The 26,362-nt window shown below is 47.3% G+C and overlaps 1 protein-coding gene across 2 annotated transcripts in view; it reads left to right on the top strand.

Annotated features, from left to right (window-relative positions):
* Positions 1 to 26,362, top strand: part of UBE3D (ubiquitin protein ligase E3D) — a 130,680-nt gene that overhangs the window by 10,716 nt on the left and 93,602 nt on the right. For both annotated transcript variants that reach the window (XM_068148717.1, XM_068148726.1), the window contains exons 4-7: positions 1,719 to 1,950; positions 13,301 to 13,370; positions 20,153 to 20,222; positions 22,792 to 22,900. In XM_068148717.1, the coding sequence (XP_068004818.1) occupies positions 1,719 to 1,950; positions 13,301 to 13,370; positions 20,153 to 20,222; positions 22,792 to 22,900 (481 nt within the window). The remainder of the gene's footprint in view (positions 1 to 1,718; positions 1,951 to 13,300; positions 13,371 to 20,152; positions 20,223 to 22,791; positions 22,901 to 26,362) is intronic.

Genomic DNA, 26,362 nt, shown 5'->3' with positions numbered 1-26,362 from the left:
TCCTATCCTATCCTATCCTATCCTATCCTATCCTATCCTATCCTATCCTATCCTATCCTATCCTATCCTATCCTATCCTATCCTATCCAACCTGGCCTTGACAAATCAGTCATTTGGCCAACACCAGAATTAAGGTCCCACCATGGCAGAGGTGTGGTTGTATCTCTGACAATACATAAGACCACAGCTATGGGTAGTGGCAAGAGGTGATTGTTTCGTTAAGGTAAAGCTGGGTCAGAGGAGGAGCTATTCCAACTTTTATCTGCAGGTGGGGCAAGCACAGTTTAAAATGTATTGTTGAGCTAGAAAGAAAGTTTTTATGGAGGGTTTTACTTTTCATCCACCCAACAATACAGAAAGGCACAAGAAACTACAGTGGGAAGAACTGGCACCTTCAGAAGAGAATAGTCTGTGAGCTGCAAGAAAGGGACAGTGTCTGACTGCTGGCTTAGCAGCTGTGTGTTTATTTGTGAAGCAAAGTTGCATTTGCATACTTTAAGTAAGCAGTAGAATCAAGAAGCTCTGTCCCTTGCTGTTTCAAGAAACAGCAGAAGAAATACAGGAATCAAAGGAAGTAATCAAGGAAATTAGGAAGAGTGCAGAAAGCAATGAAACCAAAGAAAATAAGTCGAAAACAATGCTGGTAACAAAAGCAGAGTCTGATACTGCCTGGAATGGAATGGAATGGAATGGAATGGAATGGAATGGAATGGAATAGAATAGAATAGAATAGAATAGAATAGAATAGAATAGAATAGAATAGAATAGAATAGAATAGAATAGAATAGACCAAGTTGGAAGAGACCTTCAAGATCATCGTGTCCAACCTATCATCCAACACCACCTAAACAACTAACCCATGGCACCAAGCACCCTGTCAAGTCTCCTTCTGAACACCTCCAGTGATGGTGACTCCACCACCTCCCCAGGCAGCCCACTCCAATGGGCAATCACTCTCTCTGTGTAGAACTTCTTAACATCCAACCTAAACCTCCCCTGGTGCAGCCTGAGACTGTGTCCTCTTGTTCTAGTACTGGCTGCCTGGGAGAAGAGACCAACCTCTGCCTGTCTACAACCTCCCATCAGGTAGTTGTAGAGAGCAATAAGGTCACCTCTTCTCCAGGTTAAGCAGCCCCAGCTCCCTCAGCCTCCTTGGTCTATGCAGCTACCTGGGAGAAAGGGATTTAGATTATTTTGGTATGTGGCTTCTTAAAGTTAAATCTGACTCTAAATTAAGATTACATTATCCTTTAATGTTGATTTAGCTTTTTCAGTGTCTGCTATCTGACTCTGAGGGACTTCAGAGGACATGTTCTCCCTTGCTGGGGCAGTAGTCTGTTTCTGCTGGTTTTGTATCAACATTTGGTGCAAGGGAACTCTGCAAGAAGTGGTAATAAATATAATTGCAAATGCTTCCAGTACTTCTCATGACTGGATAGAAGTCTGCCATGTGATTTCCTTCCAAGAGAAGACTATGCCAAGTCATTGGAGATTCACCTTTGGGAAATGCTTCATCACAAACTTGGCAGGAAACACTCAGCCACTGCTTTCTTTCAGAATTCATCCAAAGAAAGTACCTTTGACTGAAAGGAGCCAAGCTCTTCCTTTTGCAAAAATGCCATACCTCCCTCCCTTTTTGTGAGGAATCTAAGCTCTCCTTTAGTCTCTTAGAAGAGAATGACATGTGTTGACATACAGTTTCCCTTTTTCCCTCTTAGGAAATTTCAGAGAGTTCTTCCTCTGCCAAGCGAAGACTGGAGTGCTTTAGTGGAAGAGTGGTGTTGTCACCCTAACCCCTTTGCCAGGAGCACTTTGTACCCTCAGCATGATGACTGTTTTCTTGGAGATACTTTTTTCCTGCTGAATACAGAAAATGAATCATCTGTGCCTAAATCTTCCATGTCCTGCCCAGAGACTGGGCACCATGTGTCTCAGAGGGGCTCCAACTCGGTAAAGTATTTTGTTTAAGTACTTCTTATTTGGACATTTCTCTCCTTGTTGTAAAAGGCTTTTTTTTTTTTTGGTCACTGGTCTATTTGTCTTGTATGTTTTACAGAGCTGTTGTGAAGGTCACAGGAAGCTGTTGACATTCAGTTGTGCAGAAGCCAGAAAATATTCTAAGCTGTAATTTACATTTTCTAAAGCACGTGCCATGGTCTCGATACCGACCTAGATATGTAAGGAGAACGTCTTCCTATGCACTGAGTTAGAAACTAGCAGCCAGGCAGAGAGGGACCTGGGGGTGCTGGTTGATGGTAGGCTGAACATTAGCCTGCAGTGTGCCCAGGCGTCCAAGAGGGCCAATGGCATCCTGGCCTGCATCAGGAACAGTGTGGCCAGCAGGAGCAGGGAGGTCATTGTGCCCCTGTACACTGCACTGGTTAGGCCACACCTTGAGTACTGTGTCCAGTTCTGGGCCCCTCAGTTTAGGAAGGAGGTTGACTTGCTGGAACAAGTCCAGAGAAGGGCAATGAAGTTGGTGAGGGGCTTGGAACACAAGCCCTATGAGGAGAGACTGAGGGAGCTGGGGTTGCTTAGCCTGGAGAAGAGGAGACTCAGGGGTGACCTTATTGCTGTCTACAACTACCTGAAGGGAGGTTGTAGACAGGCAGAGGCTGGTCTCTTCTCCCAGGCAGCCAGCACCAGAACAAGAGGACACAGTCTCAGGCTGCACCAGGGGAGGTTTAGGTTGGATGTTAGGAAGAAGTTCTACACAGAGAGAGTGATTGCCCATTGGAATGGGCTGCCTGGGGAGGTGGCGGACTCACCATCATTGGAGGTGTTCAGGAGGAGACTTAATGGGGTGCTTGGTGCCATGGGTTAGTTGTTTAGGTGGGTTGGATTGGTTGATGGGTTGGACACGATGTTCTTGAAGGTCTCTTCCAACCTGGTTTATTCTATGTAATTCTATGTAATTGGGCAGTGACTGGCTGGAAAGTAGCCCTGAAGAGAGAGACTTGGGGGTGCTGGTGGACAAAAAGCTCAACAGGAGCTCTCAGTGTGCACTTGCAGCCCGCAAAGCCAATCAGATCCTGGGCTGCATCAGGAGAAGTGTGGCTAGCAGGTCGAGGGAGGTGATCCTCCCCCTCCACTCAGCCCTGGTGAGACCCCACCTGGAGTACTGCCTCCAGTTCTGGAGCCCCTATTACAAGAGGGATCTGGAGGTGCTGGAAAGTGTCCAGAGAAGGGCCACAAGGATGATCAGAGGGCTGGAGCACCTCTCCTGTGAGGACAGACTGAAGGAGTTGGGGCTGTTCAGTCTGCAGAAGAGAAGGCTCCGAGGTGACCTAATTGTGGCCTTCCAGTATCTGAAGGGGGCTACAGGAAGGCTGGGGAAGGACTTCTCAGGATCTCAGGTAGTGCTAGGACTAGGGGGAGTGGAATGAAGCTGGAGGTGGGGAGATTCAGGCTAGATGTGAGGAGGAGGTTCTTCACCATGAGAGTGGTGAAACCCTGGAATGGGTTGTCCAGGGAGGTGGTTGGGGCCCTGTCCCTGGGGGTGTTTAAGAGCAGGCTGGATGAGGCTCTGTCCAGCCTGCTCTAGTGTGGGGTGTCCCTGCCCATGGCAGGGGGGATGGAACTAGATGATCCTTGTGGTCCCTTCCAACCCTGAATGAAACTATGAAACTATGAAACTATAATTCTAAACCTGAGTATTTTCCCCCAAAGCGTCCTGAGTGAGGGACATGAACGTTTGGTTAGATAATAACTGTAAGAGGTTAGGTGTTTGCCCAAGGGTAGTGGAGCAAAGAATGAAACTGAAGTCACAATTGTTTTCCTGCTAAATTATCATTGGATGCATGTCCATAAATATAATCAAATGATGTAATGGATATGATACTAATGTATATGATATTAATGGAATGAAGCTGGAGGTGGGGAGATTCAGGCTGGAGGTGAGGAGGAAATTCTTCACCATGAGAGTGGTGAAGCCTGGAAGCCCTGGAATGTGTTGTCCAGGGAGGTGGTTGGGGCCCTGTCCCTGGAGGTGTTTAAGCCCAGGCTGGACGAGGCTCTGGCCAGGCTGATGTAGTGTGGGGTGTCCCTGGCCATGGCAGGGGGGTTGGAAGTAGATGATCCTTGTGGTCCCTTCCAACCCTGACTGATACTATGAAGTGATTATTTCTTCTTCACTTTTTGTTTTGTTGTTTTGAGTTTTTTCATCTTTAGAAAGGCTTGCAAAATTCACTGAGTGTTTTGGGTTCAGATGTGTCTGATGATCTGTCTTAGACTCTTAGAATACAGTAAGGAAATTGAGTTTGACTGCTTTGTGTAATGAAAGAGATCTGCCTCCTCGGGATATAACTATACAGTTATATGTTGATGTTTCTGAGGTGCTTCAGGAGGGAGTATATCCATTAGCTAAATCTCTTGGAAGAAGGATATAATTTGGCTTAGAAATACCAAAATTTGTTGCTGCCCACAAAACAAAACAAAACAACATTTGTAGAGATACTAATGTTTCAGTGTTGGGATAGAAGTCATTAAGAAAGAAAATTCAATACTTCACTTGGCTAGGAAAACCAGCACTTGTATAACAGCTCAGGCAATAATATCTTCTTCTGCCAGGAGAGCATCCAAGAACTTGCTTCACCAAAGCCTAAATTTCCATAAAGTCCTTTCTGTTAATCTACTGCTTGGGCTTATTTAGAATAGAAATAGAATAGAATAGAATAGAATAGAATAGAATAGAATAGAATAGAATAGAATAGAATAGTTCATAGTATCATAGTATCATAGTATCATAGTATCATAGTATCATAGTATCATAGTATCATAGTATCATAGTATCAGTCAGGGATGGATGGGACCACAGGATCACCTAATTCCAACCCCCCTGCCATGGGCAGGGACACTCCACACTACATCAGCCTGGCCACAGCCTCATCCAGCCTGGGCTTAAACACCTCCAGGGATGGGGCCTCAACCACCTCCCTGGACAACCCATTCCAGGGCCTCACCACTCTGATGGTGAAGAGCCTCCTCCTCACCTCCAGCCTGAATCTCCCCACCTCCAGCTTCATTCCATTCCCCCTAGTCCTATCACTCCCTGAGATCCTGAGCAGTCCCTCCCCAGCCTTCCTGTAGCCCCCTTCAGATACTGGAAGGCCACAATGAGGTCACCTCGGAGCCTTCTCTTCTGCAGACTGAACAGCCCCAACTCCTTCAGTCTGTCCTCACAGGAGAGGTGCTCCAGCCCTCTGCTCATCCTTGTGGCCCTTCTCTGGACACCTTCCAGCACCTCCAGATCCCTCTTGTAATAGGGGCTCCAGAACTAGAGGCAGTACTCCAGGTGGGGTCTCACCAGAGCTGAGTAGAGGGGGAGAATCACCTCCCTGGACCTGCTGGCCACACTTCTCCTGATGCAGCCCAGGATGTGATTGGCTTTGCGGGCTGCAAGTGCACACTGAGAGCTCATGTTGAGCTTCTTGTCCACCAGCACCCCCAATTGAATTAACCAGGTTGGAAAAGACCTTCAAGATCATCCAGTCCAACCTATCACCCAACACCATCTAATCAACTAAACCATGGCACCAAGTGCCTCAGCCAGTCTCTTCTTAAGCACCTCCAGTGATGGTGACTCTACCACCACCCTGGGCAGCCCATTCCAATGGCCAATCTCTCTTTCTGAGAGATTTACTGATGATGGACTCAGTGCCCTCATCCAGATCATCAATAAAGATGTTAAAGAGCACAGGGGCCAGCACTGATCCCTGGGGGACTCTACTACTGACTGGCCACCAGCTGGCTATGGCACCATTCACCACCACTCTCTGGGCTCGGCCATCCAGCCAGTTCCTAACCCATCGCAGTGTGCTCCCGTCCAAGCCATGGGCTGACAGCTTGGCCAGCAGTTTGCTATGGGGGACGGTGTCAAAGGCCTTGCTGAAGTCCAGGTAGACTACATCCACAGTCCTCCCCACACCCACCAGGCGGGTCACCTGCTCGTAGAAGGAGATCAGGTTGGTCAGGCAGGACCTGCCCTTCCTAAATCCATTGTATTATCCTCAATTAAATCACCGGGATTCTCGCACTTCAGTGGCTGCTGGTGCGATGCATCCAAGCCAGCCCTCTGCTTGGGGAACAGTTCTGTCCTACAGCACATATCTGCAAGTCTTGCAGCTGTGGTCCCTTTGGTTTCTTGTCCCATTGATCCTTGAAAAGCAGAAGATGAGGCAGGGGAAAATAAGAACTGATAGCCTGAAAGGAGAGCGGCATGGGAGAAGCAGATTAATTTGGATTAACTCTGTGGCAATTTGGGTTATTTATTGTTGTTTCTTCTAAGTGTCCTTAAGAAGGAGGCTGGGCAGGAGATTCCAAATTTCCAAGAGGGCCATGCTTTCTGCCAGAGGTCTCCCACATCAATTATCTCACATTTCAGTATTCTCAAGAGAGATCTTAGAACAATGGGAGCCAACCCTGACTGATACTGTGATACTACTATGATACTATGAAGGCTGGGGAAGGACTGCTCAGGATCTCAGGTAGTGATAGGACTAGGGGGAATGGAGTGAAGCTGGAGGTGGGGAGATTCAGGCTGGAGGTGAGGAGGAGCTTCTTCCCCATGAGAGTGGTGAAGCCCTGGAATGGGTTGTCCAGGGCGGTGATCGAGGCCCTGTCCCTGGAGGTGTTTAAGGCCAGGCTGGCTGAGGCTCTGGTCAGGCTGATGTAGTGTGGGGTGTCCCTGCCCATGGCAGGGGGGTTGGAACTAGATGACCCTTGTGATCCCTTCCAACCCTGACTGATACTATGATACTATGATACTAAGACAGGAGGAGGTTGGGTGCGTGGAGTTCACATTGCAGCCCAAAGCCGGGGGGAGTAGTCTGCCCGACACACTTCTTCAGTGAAAGGGAATGTTTGCCAGAAAAGGGTTGTTTTTGAGACAGGAACATGATAAAAGGATGTAGGACACAAATGTTATTGAGATGTGGGTCAAACCAGGATAACAGCAGAATTTCTGAATGAGGGTGGAGGCTATTTGCTGTCAGAGGCAGACAATGTGGTTTAGTGTGATGAATCTTCCATTTTTGTTTCCCTAAACAGATTCTGTCAAATCCCTCTTTCTGCATCTTTTACTCTTGCAATGAATTCTCATTTCTGTGTTTACTGTGCTTCCAGTATCACTTGCTTGCCAAACAAATTAGCAAAAGTGTAAGATCCAGCAGCAGAAACAGGACTAATAAGGTAAAAAAAAGAAACCCTTGTACTGAAACAGAGAATTCTTTCATAATATAAGGGATAGAAAGTTAGAGACAAGATGGATTGCTTTTGGCATGAATGTTCTCATTTCAGAGAATATTGTTGCAGTCTGCCCCAGTATGAAAGTTCTTTCTTAATTGCATTGCAGTTCTCTGGAAAGTGTTTGCTTATGACCAAAATAGTAGCAGGAATGTACCAGAGATGCTTAAACCATCTTTTCCAGCCTCCAGTGGGACCAAGACAGCATCTGTCCTTGGCAAACAAATTCCTCACATCTATTAGTCTTCTTCCAGTGTTACACAGTTTTTAAGTGTCACATGGTCTTGCAGCATCCTAATAGCATCTCTGGGGGAAAATGTTTTCCCTGACACTATATCAGGCATCCTTAGGAATAGAAATAGAAAATGTTAGGCTGGTGATCCAGCTCCGGCTGCAGATTGCCAGAGTCTGCAAATTGTCAAATAGATATATTGATTTAATTAGTCTGGCCAAAATTACTGCTTTCTGTGTGGATACAGTGAGGTAGTGGTGGCTTTGAGGTAAGGTATTGCACAGTTCTCAGCTATCTCCTCTAAGTGTAGCCAGAGCAAAAAAGGTTCAGGCTGTAGCTTTCAAGAAAGTGCTGTCTGTCAGTCACTTGTACTGTGTAGTATTTGTACCCATTCCAGATAGTGGTTTCACAAAGCCATGGCTACTTATCCATTGTCTTCAAGTTAAGCAAGTAGGATAGGATAGGATAGGATAGGATAGGATAGGATAGGATAGGATAGGATAGGATAGGATAGGATAGGATAGGATAGGATAGGATAGGATAGGATAGGATAGGATAGGACAGGATAGAATGGAATGGAATGGAATGGAATGGAATGGAACGGAACGCAATGGAATGGAATGGAATGGATTTAACCAGGCTGGAAGAGACCTTTGAGATCACTGAGTCCAACCTATCACCCAATACCATCTAATCAACTAAACCATGGCACCAAGCTCCCCATCCAGTCTCTTCCTAAACACCCCCAGTGATGGTGACTCCACCACCTCCCTTAAAGTCTTTATTTAGAATAAACTTTATTTAGAATAAACCAAACCAGGTTGGAAAAGACCTTCAAGATCATCGTGTCCAACCCATCAACCAATCCAACCCACCCAAACAGCTAACCCATGGCACCAAGCACCCCATCAAGTCTTCTGCTGAACACCTCCAGTGATGGTGACTCCACTACCTCCACAGGCAGCCCATTCCAATGGGCAATCACTCTCTCTGTATAGAACTTCTCCCTAACATCCAGCCTAAACCTCCCCTGGCGCAGCCTGAGACTGTGTCCTCTTGTTCTGGTACTGGCTGCCTGGGAGAAGAGACCAACATCCGCCTGTCTACAACCTCCCTTCAGGTAGTTGCAGAGAGTGATAAGGTCACCCCTGAGTCTCCTCTTCTCCAGGCTGAGCAACCCCAGCTCCCTCAGCCTCTCCTCACAGGGCTGTGTTCCAAACCCCTCACCAACTTTGTTGCTCTTCTCTGAACTTGTTCCAGCAAGTCAACCTCCTTCCTAAACTGAGGGGCCCAGAACTGGCCAGTCTCTCCAACGGCCAGTCTCTCTTTATATGAAAAACTTCTTCCTAACTTCTAGCCTAAATCTCCCCTGGTGCAGCTTGAGACTGTGTCCTCTTGTTCTGGTGCTGGCCACCCAGGAGAAGAGACCAAGCCCCACCTGGCTACAGCCTTCCCAGATCAACTCCTGCCCCCAGCTTAGTGTTGTCAGCAAATATACTGATGACGGACTCAATGCCCTCATCCAGATCATCAATAAGGATGGTAAATAGCATGGGGCCCAGCACTGATCCCTGGGGCACAGCACTAGTTCCTGGCTGCCAGCTGGCTGTGGCACCATTCACCACCACTCTATTTCTGTATTGTTTTGATTTTCACTGTCTTCCACTCTGTATTCCTTTATTTTGCCACCGCTGGCTCTGTTGTTCCTAATTACATGGCAATATTTTAGCACAGATCATTAGACTAAGCACAGCCTACTTAATGACCCAGACTGGTGTGTTTAACTCCTCTCTCTCTGTTGTTTCCCCATTCTCTATCATTCCAGCAGGAAGTACTTAATCTTTTCTATAGAGTAACTGAAAAAAAATCAGCCCAGTGTGTCTGTTTGAGTTACCTATAATCTCTTTAATCATCAGCCTAATCACAGGCCACATGTTCTGCAGGGCACTTGGATTAGAATAAATCAATTAACCAAGCAGCGTTCCGGTTGTGATTAGGATAATTGTGCTTGGAAGTCTGCCTCGTCTGAAAGTCCATAGTACAGGTTCTGAAGTCAGCCTGTAATGGGCATACCTCAAAACCTGCCTCTGTAAGGTGAAGAGAAGGCCAAGGCCATTCTGGGGTGGATTGGAAGGGCTGTGGTTAGTAGGTTGGGAATGGTTCTCCTCTCCCTCTACTCTGCCCCGGTGAGGCTGCATCTAGAATATTGTGTCCAGTTCTGACCCCCTCAGTTCAAGAAGGACCTCAGGGAACTGCTTGAAAGAGTCCAGCACAGGGCCACAAAAATGATGAAGGGAGTGGAACATCTTCCTGATGAGGAGGGACTGAGGGAGCTGAGGCTCTTTAACTTGGAGAGGAGGAGCCTGAGAGGTGACTTCATTCATGTTTATCAATATGTAAAGGGAAAGTGCCAAGAGGCTGGAGCCAGGCTCTGCTGGGTGATGCCCAATGACAGCACAAGGGGCAATGGGTGGAAGCTGAGGCATAGGAAATTCCAGGGAAACAGGAGGAATAATTTCTTCCCTGTGAGGGTGATGGAACACTGGAACAGGCTGCGCAGAGGGGTTGTGGAGTCTCCCTCTCTGGAGATATTCAAGACATGCCTGGATGTGTTCTTGTGTGATCTGCTCTAGGTGATCCTGCTCTGGCAGTGGGTTGGACTGGATGATCATTTGAGGCCCCTCCCAACCCCTAACATTCTGTGATTCTGTGTAGTTACAAGCCATCATGGTTAATCTACTCTAAAATGACCCTCAGTTTAGGAAGGAGGTTGACTTGCTGGAGTGTGTCCAGAGAAGGGCAACAAAGTTGGTGAGGGGCTTGGAACACAAGCCCTATGAGGAAAGACTGAGGGAGCTGGGGTTGCTTAGTCTGGGGAAAAGGAGACTCAGGGGAGACCTTACTGCTCTCTACAACTACCTGAAGGGAGGTTGTAGCCAGGCAGAGGTTGGTCTCTTCTCCCAGGCAGCCAGCACCAGAACAAGAGGACACAGTCTCAGGCTGTGCCAGGGGAGGTTTAGGCTGGAGTTTAGGAGGAAGTTTTACACAGAGAGAGTGATTGCCCATTGGAATGGGCTGCCTGGGGAGGTGGTGGAGTCACCATCACTGGAGATGTTTAGGATGAGTCTTGACAGGGTGCTTGGTTACATGGTTTAGTTGATTAGGTGGTGTGGATGATAGGTTGGACACGATGATCTTGAAGGTCTCTTCCAACCTGGTCCTGTCCTATTCTATTCTATTCTATTCTATTCTATTCTATTCTATTCTATTCTATTCTATTCTATTCTATTCTATTCTATTCTATTCTATTCTATTCTATTCTATTCTATTCTATTCTATTCTATTCTATTCTATTCGATGCCTAAGAGTAAGGCAAGTATTGAGTGATGTTGGTTTGGGCAGTGACTTCTTGGGTTGTTATCCACAGGTCTTTTTGGTTTTGTTTTTTTTTAAGCCTTGACTGAACATTGTTTCTGCTGAATTTCTGGAGAGTTTTTGAACTTATGCATGCTTCTAATAGGAATAGTACTTTCTGCAGTGAGTACCAAACTAGTTTATGCATTGAGTGGCAGGTACCTCCCTTGCCTTTGATACAAACCAGGTTACAATTTCATAGCATGAACCACGAAAGCAAATATTTGTTAGCTTTTCATCTGTTCCCAAACATTCATTATTTTATGTATCTCAATGATACACAAAACAAACCCTCAGTTTTCCACCTTTCATGCTCTCTCCCATTCCATCTGTTTGCCTGCCACATACAGAGATTTGTTTTGAACTGCTGGCAGTTATCTTTTGTCTTTGCTTCTGCTTGAGCTGAGGGAGGGAGATTGTTCAAGAACAGAGTCCACCTCACCTTTCTGAAATATCATGCTACATGCTGTGTTGTGTTCTTCAGCTGCTTCCTTGTAATTCAAAATACTCTGTGAACATCAGGAGAAGTGTGGCCAGCAGGTCGAGGGAGGTGATCCTCCCCCTCTACTCAGCTCTGGTGAGACCCCACCTGGAATACTGCCTCCAGTTCTGGAGCCCCTATTACAAGAGGGATCTGGAGGTGCTGGAAGGTGTCCAGAGAAGGGCCACAAGGATGAGCAGAGGGCTGGAGCACCTCTCCTGTGAGGACAGACTGAAGGAGTTGGGGCTGTTCAGTCTGGAGAAGAGAAGGCTCCAAGGTGACCTCATTGTGGCCTTCCAGTATCTGAAGGGGGCCTACAGGAAGGCTGGGGAAGGACTTCTGCAGGATCTCAGGTAGTGATAGGACTAGGGGGAATGGAATGAAGCTGGAGGTGGGGAGATTCAGGCTGGATGTGAGGAGGAGGTTCTTCCCCATGGGAGTGGTGAAACCCTGGAATGGGTTGTCCAGGGAGGTGGTTGAGGCCCCGTCCCTGGAGGTGTTTAAGCCCAGGCTGGATGAGGCTCTGGCCAGGCTTATGTAGTGTGGGGTGTCCCTGGGCATGGCAGGGGGGGTTGGAACTAGATGATCCTTGTGGTCCCTTCCAAACCTGAATGATACTATGATACTATGATACTATGGCATACTCTGCTCTCTGCTCAGCAGTGAACTGCTGTTCCTGTAACACTGTCCTGAGTGACTACAACATATAATTGAGTGATGGTAGTCACACTGCAGCATAATATTTTATGTATCTATTTTGGAATGCTTCTTTTCATCTGCATTATTTTCCTTTAGGAAAATTGAATTTACCATGTCATTTTGTTATCCAGTCACTCAGTATGAGGAGGTTCTATTAGAGGCTGTGCAGAGTATCATAGTATCGTAGTATCAGTCAGGGTTGGAAGGGACCACAAGGATCATCTAGTTCCAACCCCCCTGCCATGGCCAGGGACACCCCACACTAGATCAGCCTGGCCAGAGCCATTTGATTATATTTATGGACAAGCATCCAATGATAATTTAGCAGAAATACAATTGTGACTTCAGTTTCATTCTTTGCTCCACTGCCCTTGGGCAAACACCTAACCTGTTACAGTTATTGTCTAACCAAATGTTAATGTCCCTCACTCAGGATACTTTGGGGGAAAATACTCAGGTTTAGAACCCCCCTGCCATGGGCAGGGACGCCCCACACTACATCAGCCTGCCCAGAGCCTCAGCCAGCCTGGGCTTAAACACCTCCAGGGACAGGGCCCCGACCACCTCCCTGGACAACCCATTCCAGGGCTTCACCACTCTCATGGGGAAGAACTTCCTCCTCACATCCAGCCTGAATCTCCCCACCTCCAGCTTCATTCCATTCCCCCTAGTCCTATCACTACATGATAGCCTAAAAAGTCCCTCCCCAGCCTTCTTGTAGGCCTCCTTCAGATACTGGAAGGCCACAATGAGGTCACCTGGGAGCCTTCTCTTCTCCAGACTGAACAGCCCCAACTCCTTCAGTCTGTCCTCATAGGAGAGGTGCTCCAGCCCTCTGCTCATCCTCCTGGCCCTTCTCTGGACACCTTCCAGCACCTCCAGATCCCTCTTGTAATAGGGGCTCCAGAACTGGAGGCAGTACTCCAGGTGGGGTCCCATCAGAGCTGAGTAGAGGGGGAGAATCACCTCCCCTGACCTGCTGGCCACACTTCTCCTGCTGCAGCGCAGGAGTCAGTACATAGTGCCAGATTAAAAAAAACTAACATGGAACTTGCAAGGAAGTCAAAGTGTAGAAAGCTGAAGTAATGAATGCAAATCTGTGTGTATGTAAGTATGAAGAGCCCAGAAACAAGACAGGGTTCACCATTTACTCTGGGGAGTATGTTAAAATGATACATTCCTTTGTTAAGACTAACTGAGTGACATTTAAATGACATTTCTTTGTCCTACAGAAACCAAAGGAAGATACCAGAGTAGTTTGTAAGCGCTGCAAGACGATGCTGGGAGAAAAGGTATCATCAGGTATGTGATGAACAAACCAAACCACACTTACCTGCACCAGCCACTGAGCACTGGAGGTTAAAAACTCTAGAGGAAAGTAGTTGATCAGGTGCAGGGCTAATTCATGGGTGTGTCTTGTTCCTCTCTGGAACACATGAAATCATTGTTTCCATGAGAGTGGTGAAGCCCTGGATTGGGTTGTCCAGGGAGGTGTTTGGGGCCCCGTCCCTGGAGGTGTTTAAGCCCAGGCTGGCTGAGGCTCTGGCCAGGCTGATGTAGTGTGAGGTGTCCCTGGCCATGGCAGGGGGGTTGGAACTAGATGATCCTTGTGGTCCCTTCCAACCCTGACTGATACTATGATACTATCACAGTATAACTAACTAACTAAGGTTGGAAAGGACCTCGAGGATCATCGAGTCGAACCTGTCCAACTATGATACATGGGTAGTGGAAAAATCACTTGGAAGTGACCTCCAACAGGCATTTTCCTCATTATGGCTTTTGTGGCACATTAAGCCAATTCCAAGGGTTTGGAAGATTCAGTGCATAATACCAGTTTACTAGGAATCACAGTAAAAAAGAGGACCTAAGAAGTTACAGGTAAGTCTCATGGTAGATGAGAAGCTCAACGTGAGCCACCAGTGTATACCTGCAGCCCAGAAAGCCAACCAGATCCCGGGTTACATCGAGAGAAGTGTGGCCAGCAGGTTGAGGGAGGTGATTCTCCCCCTCTATACAGCTCTGATGAGACCCCACCTGGAGTACTGCATCCAGTTCTGAAACCCCTATTACAAGAAAGATCTGGGCATGCTGGATACATGTCCAGAGAAGGGCCACGAGGATGATCAGAGGGCTGGAGCTTCTCTCCTATTAGGACAGACTGAGAGAGTTGGGATTGTTCATTTTGGAGAAGAGAAAGCTCTGAGGAGGCCTTGTGGCCTTCCAGTATCTGAAGGGGGCCTACAAGAAAGCTGGGGAGGGACTTTTTAGGGTGTCAGGTAGTGATAGGACTAGGGGGAATGGAGCAAAACTAGAAGTGGGTAGATTCAGATTGGTTGTTAGGAAGAAGTTCACCATGAGCTTGGTGAGACACTGGAACAGGTTGCCCAGGGAGGTGGTGGAAGGCCCATCCCTGGAGGTTTTTAATTCTAAGCTGGATGTGGCTCTGGGCAGCCTGATCTAGTGTGAGGTGTCCCTGCCCATGGCAGAGGGGTTGCAAGTAGAAGATTCTTGAGGTCCATTCCAATCCTTACAATTCTGTAATTCTGTTTATTTTACTGTCAGTCCTACATATGAATGGGAACATTAACTCAGAACTTATCACAGAACTGGGAGCTAATGACATGATTGCTGAGAGCCATTCTGGTTTGGTGAAAAGCAAGCTTTGTCAAAGAAACAGGTTATATCTTGTCATCATCTGATGGTGAGGTGATAAGATTATTGGTTTAAAAGCTGTCATTATATTGAATCAGCAGGATTTACCTGGAGTTGTGTGAAGATGGGTCTCTGGTGGTTTCTAAAATGCAGTTATTAACAGGAGAGAAGCAATGATAAGACTGTTACTAGCAGGCTTAATTCTTTCATTCTCCCTCTGCCACTGCATGGGTCAGTACGAGCCTGACTTAGTCCAGAGATCTGGAGAATGTAAAAGCTTCTGAGAAAATACAAAGCCTGTGTAAGTCATGAAGAGGCACAGACAGAAGGTCTTGTGTTGCAGAAGGCTTTCTCTGTCCTGTACAGGCTTCAATAAAACCATTGGAATGGGCTGCCTGGGGAGGTGGTGGAGTCACCATCATTGGAGGTGTTCAGGAGGAGACTTGATGGGGTGCTTGGTGCCATGGGTTAGTTGTTTAGGTGGTGTTGGATGATAGGTTGGACACGATGATCTTGAAGGTCTCTTCCAACCTGGTTTATTCTATTCTATTGTATTCTATTGTATTCTACAACTACCTTAAGGGAGGTTGTAGACAGGCAGATGTTGGTCTCTCCTCCCAGGCAGCCAGCACCAGAACAAGAGGACACAGTCTCAGGCTGCACCAGGGGAGGTTTAGGTTGGATGTTAAGAAGAAGTTCTATACAGAGAGAGTGATTGTCCATTGGAATGGGCTGCCTGGGGAGGTGGTGGAGTCACCATCATTGGAGGTGTTCAAGAGGAGACTTGACAGGGTGCTTGGTGCCATGGGTTAGTTGTTTAGGTGGGTTGGATTGTGGACACGATGATCTTGAAGGTCTCTTCCAACTTGGTTTGTTCTATGTAAGAAAATTAAAGGTGGGACATTTGAAAGTCCACAAAGCAGGTTGTGACTTTGGGAAGGCAGTGGTTGGAAACACGCTTCACAGGTCATCACAAAGAATGGATGCCTTAATCTAAGCCTTCAGATGGTGGTAGCAACCACTGCTTGAGGTGATCAGTGTATGGGAAAAGGCAAAGACTGCATAGATGTGCAGAGATTTGGTCTGGACTCTATATGGCTGAAGTTAGATAACAAGTCCATTGTTTCAACCATATTTCTTCAGTGTTTATGTAGGGAGTCAAAGGAAAAAAAACAAACCAAAACTAACCAGAGTTAAGTCTAGGCAGCACTGTTTCTGTGAAGAGAGACTAGAGGTCAGACTTGACCTTTGGTGCTTCCTCTGGAGAGGTATCAAGACTTGATTATTTTCACAGCATGTTAAGCAGCTCGTGGATCGAGGTAAGCGTGCTAATAAAGATGTGGTGGTTCGTTTGGTTGCATCAAATAAGTGACAGCTGTGCAGTTTTACTTTGAAGAGCATATCCTAAGAACTGGGAAAAAGAAAGGCTAGGTTCTTGGATCCTGTTGGCAAGACAAAACAGAGTAGAGTAGAGTAGAGTAGAGTAGAGTAGAGTAGAGTAGAATGGAGTAGAGTAGAATGGAATAGAATTAACCAGGTTGGAGGGGACCTCTCGGATCATCAAGTCCAACCTGTCATCCAACACCATCTAATCAACTAAACCATGGCCCCAAGCACCCCATCCAGTCTTTCCCTAAACACCTCCAGTGATGGTGACTCCACCACCTCCCTGGGCAGCACATTCCAATGGCCAATCACTCTTTCTGTGAAGAGTTTCTTCCTAACATCCAATCTACACCTCCCCTGGCACAGCTTGAGACTGTGTTCTCTTGTTCTGCTGCTTGTTACCTGCCACAATTTTGGTTACTTTATATTTGTTCTATTCAAAACATGTATTAGATGAGACTAATCCATGTAATATGCCATATAAATGCCATGGTTCAGTTGGTTGGGTGGTGTTGGATGTTGGGTTGGACACGGTGATCTTGAAGGTCTCTTCCAACCTGGTCTGGTCTGGTCTGGTCTGGTCTATTCTATTCTATTCTATTCTATTCTGTTCTGTTCTGTTCTGTTCTATTCTATTCTTATATACCAAAGGAAATTAAGAGGTTTACTTTGAGGCAGTTCCTAGGTTTATAGAAGCTGTAGTTATGGGATACTGCTTTGGAAGAAGTTCTATACAGAGAGAGTGATTGCCCATAGGAATGGGCTGCCTGTGGAGGTGGTGGAGTCACCATCATTGGAGGTGTTCAGGAGGAGACTTGATGGGGTGCTTGGTGCCATGGGTTAGTTGTTTAGGTGGGTTGGATTGGTTGATGGGTTGGACACGATGATCTTGAAGGTCTCTTCCAACCTGGTTGTTTATTATTATTATTAATGCCTGGAAGATAAAGATGGATCAGAGTGGTGTGGCTGTGGAGGCCAGATTTGGCTTTGAAATTCCTCTCTTGGCTATTCCTGCTCCTAACTCTTTGCCCATGTACTCACAAGATCCCTTTCTTGGGAAATCCCACCTTCTGTCTTGCTGTAAGAAAACATCTTCATTCCCCATGGCCTTGCAGCTCTAGTGCCAATTCCTTACTCAGGATAACTGCTGGGAAATTGGAAGTGACTTAACTGGCTTCTTTCCCTCCTGTCTCCCAGGACTAGGCACAGTATGGAGCAGACTTCAATTAAGCTTAGAGGTAAAATACAGTTTTCTAACACTGAAGATCAATTAAAAAGTCTGGTACTTGTGTAGGGAAGTGAGGGGATTAAGTGTCTTTTGGAATCTTTGAAACAGAGTCAGTGTCTTCCTGAAATGCTTGCTTTCATCCAGTTTTAATGCTGTGTGTGGACAGAGATCAGATGAGACACTCCCTTCTACCCATACAATTAATGGAGCTGATGAATCTTTGCTCTTGTTCACGTGCTAAGGCTTTGTGGAATGAATTTATTACTCTACATGCTCAACATGCTAGCCCACTGGTAAGACTGTGTTTGTGGAATTGACCCAGAGAATCACAGAATCATAGAATCAACCAGGTTGGAAAAGACCTCAGAGACCATCAAATCCAACCTATTACCTAATACCTCATACCTTCTGACAATTAAACCATGGCTTCAAGTGCCACATCCAAGCCTTTTTTGAACACCTCCAGGGATGGTGACTCCACCACCTCCCTGGGCAGCACATTCCAATGACGAATGACTCAGTGAAGAACTTTCTCCTCACCTCCAGCCTAAACTTCCCCTGGCACAGCTTGAGACTGTGTCCTCTCATTCTCTTGGGGGTTGCCTGGGAAAAGAGACCAACCCCCACCTGCCTACAGCCTCCCTTCAGGTAGTTGTAGAGAGCATTAAGATCTCCCCAAGCCTCCTCTTCTCCAGGCTAAACAACCCCAGCTCCCTCAGCCTCTCCTCACAGGGCTGTTCTCCAGACCTCTCCCCAGCCTTGTTGTCCTTCTCTGAACACATTCAAGTGTCTCAATGTCCTTCTTAAATTGAGGAGTGAGGAGTCCAGAACTGGACACAGTACTCAAGGTGTGGCCTAACCAGTACTGAGTACAAGGGCAGAATGACCTCCCTGCTCCTGCTGGCCACACTATTTCTGCTGCAGGCCAGGATGCCATTGGCCTTCTTGGCCTGCTGGGCACACTGCTGGCTCATGTTCAGCTGGTGTCAACCAATATCCCCAGGTCCCTTTCTGCCTGGCTGCTCTCCAGCCACTCAGGGCTTCAGTATGACCTGACTTTATTGATGGAGGTTAAATTCTATACACAAACATTTGCATTTAGTGATAAAGGCTGTCAAATAGAATAGAATAGAATAGCATAGAATAGAATAGAGTAGAATAGAGTAGAATAGAATAGAATTCGACTAGACTAGAATAGAATAGAATGGAATTAGAATAGAATAGAATAGAATAGAATAGAATAGAATAGAATAGAATAGAATAGAATAGAATAGAATAGAATAGAATAGAATAGAATAGAATAGAATAGAATAGAATAGGAGTAGAGCAGGTTGGAAGAGACTTTCAAGATCATTGTGTCCAACCTATCATCCAGCACCACCCAACAACCAAACCATGCAACCAAGCACCCTGTCAAGTCTCCTCCTGAACACCTCCAGCAATGTGGAGCTTTTGGGGAACATTTAGATTGAAACTCAAAATCTATGCAGCATTGGTCTTCAGTCAGTGTGGTTTTTGGAAAGAAGTCCTCTTCTGCTCTTTGAGCAAAGAAGAAGAAAATTATTCCCCTGTGTCTGCTGTTATTAAAACTGTCTCTTGTGATTCACTGCAGCCTTACTGAGCAGCATAAAATACTTATGTAAGCTATGCTGATCTCAGTGCTTTAGGAAAGTTCTTTCAATTCATCCTTCAGGTTTGGCTTCAGCTCCTGCTTGCTGTGTTTCAAGATGATTGTTCCCAGCGTTAAACAAGGATCGATATGAATGACAAATTGCTGATCATGTAATTAGCTCAGAGGAGTTTTCTTCTGGCAGCCTGTGTTTTCTGTTATTGATTGCTTCTCCCACAAAGCAAAGCAGAATTTGACTATCTGCTGCACCTCTTAATTGAGTGCTCAACAAAAGTTTAATTAGGATCATAGTATCATAGTGTCATAGAATCAGTCAGGGTTGGAAGGGACCACAAGGATCATCTAGCTCCAACCCCCCTGCCTTGGGCAGGGACACCTCACACTACATCAGGCTGCCCAGAGCCTCAGCCAGCCTGGGCTTAAACACCTCCAGGGACAGGGCCTCAACCACCTCCCTGGACAACCCATTCCAGGGCTTCACCACTCTCATGGGGAAGAACTTCCTCCTCACCTCCAGCCTGAATCTCCCCACCTCCAGCTTCATTCCATTCCCCCTATTCCTATCACTACCTGAGATCCTGAGAAGTCCTTCCCCAGCCTTCCTGTAGGCCCCCTTCAGATACTGGAAGGCCACAATGAGGTCACCTGGGAGCCTTCTCTTCTCCAGACTGAACAGCCCCAACTCCTTCAGTCTGTCCTCATAGGAGAGGTGCTCCAGCCCTCTGCTCATCCTTGTGGCCCTTCTCTGGACACCTTCCAGCACCTCCAGATCCCTCTTGTAATAGGGGGCTCCAGAACTGGAGGCAGTACTCCAGGTGGGGTCTCACCAGAGCTGAGTAGATGGGGGGAATCACCCTCCTTGCTCTGCTGGCCACACTTCTCCTGATGCAGCCCAGGATCTGATTGGCTTTGCAGGCTGCAAGTGCACACTGAGAGCTCCTGTTGAGCTTCTCATCCACCAGCATCCCCAAGTCTCTCTCCTCAGGGCTGCTTTCCAGCCAGTCACTGCCCAGCCTGGATTTGTGCCTGGGATTACCTCGACCCAGATGCAGGACCCTGCACTTGCTCTTATTGAACCTCCTGAGGTTGGCTTGTGCCCACCCCTCCAGCCTGAGACGGTGATAGTCTACTCTTACCCCCGCTGATTGTTCTGTTGTGCTTAAAAAGATGTTTTTGTCCCTTTAGATACCATTAAATATTATGTCACTGAGGTACTTATTCGGCCATCTGAGGGAAGTTTCAGCCCAACACCAAGGTAACAAATGAAAAGACATCAGCTTGCTCAGGTTTATGCTTTAGAAAGGGTGCTCAAAATGCACTAATGTTTTCATTTCTTGAGTCTGTTAACAAAGTGCTGTCAATTTTTATGCAATGATCAGAAAATTAGGCATGGTAAAGGTAATGTAGTCTGAATTCACTTGTCCAATTTTGTTTGTTCATTTGGTTTAGTTTGGGTTTGGGTTTTTTGTTTGTTTGTTTCTCTGTTTGTTTTCGGTTTTAGTTATTTGCTTGTTTGTTTCAAGCTGTTCTGAGATTTAATTTGAGAGCAGGAAAAAATATACATTGAGCTAAATGAATCCCTTTAGAATAGAATAGAATAAACCAGGTTGGAAGAGACCTTCAAGATCATCACGTCCAACCTATCATCCAACACCACCCAACCAACTAACCCATGGCACCAAGCACCCTGTCAAGTCTCCTGAACACCTCCAGTGATGGTGACTCCACCACCTCCCCAGGCAGCCCATTCCAGTGGGCAATCACTCTCTCTGTGTAGAACTTCCTCCTGACCTCCAGCCTGAACCTCCCCTGGCACAGCCTGAGACTGTGTCCTCTTCTTCTGGTGCTGGCTGCCTGGGAGAAGAGACCAACCTCTGCCTGTCTACAATCCCCTTCAGGTAGTTGTAGAGAGCAATAAGGTCACCCCCTGAGTCTCCTCTTCTCCAGGCTAAGCAGCCCCAGCTCCCTCAGTCTCTCCTCATAGGGCTTGTGTTCCAAACCCCTCATCAACTTTGTTGCCCTTCTCTGGACACACTCCAGCAAGTCAACCTCCTTCCTAAACTGAGGGGCCCAGAACTGGACACAGGACTCGAGGTGTGGCCTAACCAGTGCAGTGTACAGGGGCACAATGACCTCCCTGCTCCTGCTGCCCACACTCTTCCTGATGCAGGCCAGGATGCCATTGGCCCTCTTGGCTGCCTGGGCACACTGCAGGCTCATGTTCAGCCTGCCATTGACCAGCACCCCCAGGTCCCTCTCTGCCTGGCTGCTCTCCAGCCACTCTGACCCCAGCCTGTAGCTCTGCATGGGGTTGTTGTGGCCAATGTGCAGAACCTGGCACTTGGATGTGTTCAATCTCCTGCCCTTGGACTCTGCCCATCTGTCCAGCCTGTCGAGGTCCCTCTGCAGAGCCTCTCTACCCTCCAGCAGATCAACTCCTGCCCCCAGCTTGGTGTCATCAGCAAATTTACTGATGATGGACTCAATGCCCTCATCCAGATCATCAATAAAGATGTTAAAGAGCACAGGGCCCAGCACTGATCCATGGGGGACTCCACTAGTGACTGGCTGCCAGCTGGCTGTGGCACCATTCACCACCACTCTCTGGGCTCAGCCTCCAGCCAGTTCCTAACCCAGCTCAGAGTGCTCCCGTCCAAGCCATGGGCTGACAGCTTGGCCAGGAGTTTGCTATGGGGGACGGTGTCAAAGGTCTTGCTGAAGTCTCATCGTGAGTGCTTGTATATAACAGAGGGGAGAGGCTGCATATGATTTATCCCAGTATCTCTTCAGTCAGTTAAAATTAAGTACAATTAAGTTACAATGCAGTACCTATTTATTTTTGGCTGCTTGTGTGGTACCTAATGGTGGAAATGGGAAGTTACATGATGTAAAGTTAAATTGAGTAGAAGTGAAATTAAGTAAAGACTGAAAAGCTGCACTGAAGTGAGATTTTCTTGAAGTTTTCAAGTAATTCACTTTGAAGTTAAGGCTGAGATGCAGCAGAACTCGGTCTAGGCATCCTGTTTTCATGTGCTATGTGTTAGTCACAGTGCTTTCCCTTTTCTGTTGCATTTGGAATGTGGGAATTGTTCTTATCTTTGTGTTCATCTATGTGAAAACATATGGGGGGCCAAGCTTTTATTTAGTGTTGGTCAAAATAAAGTCTGTGGAGCAGTGTGGGCCTCAAGGATGATCAGAGGGCTGGAGCACCTCTCCTATGAGGACAGACTGAAGGAGTTGGGGCTGTTCAGTCTGCAGAAGAGAAGGCTCCAAGGTGACCTCATTGTGGCCTTCCAGTATCTGAAGGGGGGCCTACAGGAAGGCTGGGGAGGGACTGCTCAGGATCTCAGGTAGTGATAGGACTAGGGGGAATGGAATGAAGCTGGAGGTGGGGAGATTCAGGCTGGAGGTGAGGAGGAAGTTCTTCCCCATGAGAGTGGTGAAACCCTGGAATGGGTTGTCCAGGGAGGTGGTTGAGGCCCAGTCCCTGGAGGTGTTTAAGCCCAGCTGGCTGAGGCTCTGGGCAGGCTGATGTAGTGTGGGGTGTCCCTGCCCATGGCAGGGGGGTTGGAACTAGCTGATCCTTGTGGTCCCTTCCAACCCTGACTGATACTGTGATATTATGATTAAAACAAGTTGCTATTGAAGGAAACAAGAAGTCCTCTGGTTTGGGGGGAGAGAAAGATAAACTCTGTCTTTGAATTAAAACTAATTGGAGTGGAATTGACAGTATGGAGATATTCATATACTAGTAATGACTCAATGAATGACTTTGCCCATGTGGTTGTTACAAAACATGTAATATGTGGTTCATTCTGCCACAGGTCTCAGTTTGTGCAGAGCATGGTTGCTCGGTGTCTTGTGGAATTGTCCTCTGCCAAAAGCACTTTTAGATTCACCATCAAAGGAGATAATGAAAAAGTCTACATTCTGGTAAGGCTGGTTTTTTTTTTTGTGTATGTTAATCTTCATCCTGTTGAAAATGTTCAATCTATGAATCCAAGCTCCTAAAATGCATTATTTGTGCTCTTGGTGATTGTATGTTTAAAGAAAATTAACAAATTCAGTTCTGGAAATAGTTCTGAAGAGTTCAAGTCAGAAATTCCCTCCCCCCCTGTTTTTTATTCTAAGTAAATATACACATAGAATTTGTTTTTCCTGGGCTCCAAACTGGTGACACATGGGTGTGATGGGTGCACCACTAGATGGATAAGGAACTGGCTTGATGGCTGCACCCAAAGAGTGGCTGTCAATGGCTCCATGTCCCAGTGGAGGCCAGGGACAAGCAGAGTCCCTCAGGAATCAGTCCTGGGACCAGGCTTGTTCAACATCTTTGTGGGTGCCATAGACAGTGGCATTGAGTGCACCCTCAGCAAGTTTGCTGATGACACCAAGCTGTGTGGTGCAGCAGACACGCTGGAGGGAAGGGAGGCCATCCAGAGGGACCTTGACAGGCTGGAGAGGTGGGCACAAGCCAACCTCATGAAGTTTAACAAGACCATGTGCAGGGTCCTGCATCTGGGTCGGGGCAATCCCAGACACAAATCCAGGCTGGGCAGGGACTGGCTGGAAAGTAGCCCTGAGGAGAGAGACTTGGGGGTGCTGGTGGACAAGATGCTCGACATGAGCTCTCAATGTGCACTTGCAGCCCGCAAAGCCAATCAGATCCTGGGCTGCATCAGGAGAAGTGTGGCCAGCAGGTCAAGGGAGGTGATCCTCCCCCTCTGCTCAGCTCTGGTGAGACCCCACCTGGAGTACTGCATCCAGTTCTGGAGCCCCTATTACAAGAGGGATGTGGAGGTGCTGGAAGAAGGGCCATGAGGATGATCAGAGGGGCTGGAGCACCTCTCCTATGAGGACAGACTGAAGGAGTTGGGGCTGTTCAGTCTGGAGAAGAGAAGGCTCCAAGGTGACCTAATTGTGGCCTTCCAGTATCTGAAGGGAGCCTACAGGAAGGCTGGGGAGGGACTTCTCAGGATCTCAGGTAGTGATAGGACTAGGGGGAATGGAATGAAGCTGGAGGTGGGGAGATTCAGGCTGGATGTGAGGAGGAAGTTCTTCCCCATGAGAGTGGTGAAGCCCTGGAATGGGTTGTCCAGGGAGGTGGTTGAGGCCCCATCCCTGGAGGTGTTTAAGCCCAGGCTGGCCAGGCTGATGTAGTGTGGGGTGTCCCTGGCCATGGCAGGGGCATTGGAACTCGCTGATCCTTGTGGTCCCTTCCAGCTCTGACTGATACTATGATACTATGATAATATAGTGATGAAAGTGCTACAGATGCACCCCAAGCAGCACAGAGATAACTCTGTGGTTTGTATTCAGAAACTATGAGGAGCTTAGTTTTGACTTTCTAATAGATCTCATCTTCTTGCTCCAGTGCTTCTTACCTTTCATCATCAAAAGTTCATCAAATTGTACAGCATCCTTCAGAAGTATTGTCTTAAGTCAGCAGGGACTGCTCACATAGTACATTGCATTGCAAAGTGAGGTGGAAACAAAACTAAAATTGCCTATTATACTTAATGTTCTAATGCTGTTAAACTTGGCTAAGCTTGATATTTAAATAGTGACAGCTGAATTCCTCAAACTTTTAAGATGGATAGGAATTTGGGCCTGGAATTATCTTAGTGCTGTGCACTTGGTATCACCAGGGATGTTTTCTTTTATTCATGAGCCAAATAGAAGCCCAGGCTTTGTAGATCTGAAGTTCATAAGAATAATTCAGAGTCACAAAGATAAAGACATGAAGATTGTAGTTTCCTGCCCCAGATAAACTTAAGAGATGCACTTGGTAGAGGTAATTAAACAAACTGCTTTAGATATACATTGTCCAGGCAATCTAATCTGGGGCAGGAGTTGATCTGCTGGAGGGTAGAGAGGCTCTGCAGAGGGACCTCGACAGGCTGGACAGATGGGCAGAGTCCAAGGGCATGAGATTGAACACATCCAAGTGCCAGGTTCTGTACATTGGCCACAACAACCCCATGCAGTGCTACAGGCTGGGGTCAGAGTGGCTGAGAGCAGCCAGGCAGAGAGGGACCTGGGGTGCTGGTCAATGGTAGGCTGAACATGAGCCTGCAGTGTGTCCAGGCAGCCAGGAGGGCCAATGGCATCCTGGCCTGCATCAGGAACAGTGTGGCCAGCAGGAGCAGGGAGGTCATTCTGCCCCTGTACACTGCACTGGTTAGGCCATACCTTGAGTCCTGTGTCCAGTTCTGGGCCCCTCAGTTTAGGAAGGAGGTTGACTTGCTGGAACGAGTCCAGAGAAGGGCAACAAAGTTGGTGAGGGGCTTGGAACACAGCCCTGTGAGGAGAGGCTGAGGGAGCTGGGGTTGCTTAGCCTGGAGAAGAGGAGACTCAGGGGTGACCTTATTGCTCTCTACAACTACCTGAAGGGAGGTTGTAAACAGGCAGAGATTGGTCTCTTCTCCCAGGCAGCCAGCACCAGAACAAGAGGACACAGTCTCAGGCTGCGCCAGGGGAGGTTCAGGCTGGGTGTTAGGAAGAAGTTCTACACAGAGAGAATGATTGCCCATTGGAATGGGCTGCCTGGGGAGGTGGTGGAGTCACCATCACTGGAGGTGTTCAGGAGGAGACTTGATGGGGTGCTTGGTGCCATGGGTTAGTTGTTTAGGTGGGTTGGATTGGTTGATGGGTTGGACACGATGATCTTGAAGGTCTCTTCCAACCTCGTTTATTCTATTCTAATTAAATAAACTGGTTTTTATATACATTGTCCAAGTTCTGTGATTCCCAAACATCCAGATTCCCAGGTAAGTGTATATCTCTTGCTTCAAATACATTTTAGTGCCAAGATAGCAGCATTCTTGCAAATGTATTGATTAAAGTAGCAGGCTGAACCAGCCCAAATTAGGGACTCCCATGCACAGAACCACAGAATTGTCAGGGTTGGAAGGGACCCCCAAGCATCATCTAGCTCCAACCCCCCTGCCATGGGCAGGGACATCCTCCACTGGCCCAGAGCCACATCCAGCTGGCCTTCAAAACCTCCAGGGATGAGGCTTCTACCACCTCCCTGGGCAACCTGTGCCAGTGTCTCACCAGCCTCATGGTGAACAACTTCTTCCTAACATCCAGTCTGAATCTACCCATGTCCAGTTTTGCTCCATTGCCCCTAATCTTATCACTCCCTGACACCCTAAAAAGTCCCTCCCCAGCTTTCTTGTAGGCCCCTTTCAGATATTGGAAGCCTCCAATAAGGTCTCCTTTGAGCCTTCTCTTCTCCAGACTGAACAACCCCAGACTGAAGAGCAACGCTCCCAGTCTATCCTAATAGGAGTGGTGCTCCAGCCCTCTGATCATCCTTGTGGCCCTTCTCTAGACATGTTCCAGCCTGTTCATTGCTTTCTTGTAATAGGGGTTCCATTACTGTATCTA

The sequence above is a fragment of the Melanerpes formicivorus genome, unplaced genomic scaffold, assembly GCF_026170545.1.
Source record: "Melanerpes formicivorus ecotype bairdi unplaced genomic scaffold, bMelFor1.0.p_v2 SCAF_2, whole genome shotgun sequence".
Taxonomy (NCBI): Eukaryota; Metazoa; Chordata; class Aves; order Piciformes; family Picidae; genus Melanerpes; species Melanerpes formicivorus.
This window is presented reverse-complemented; position numbering and strand designations above follow the sequence as displayed.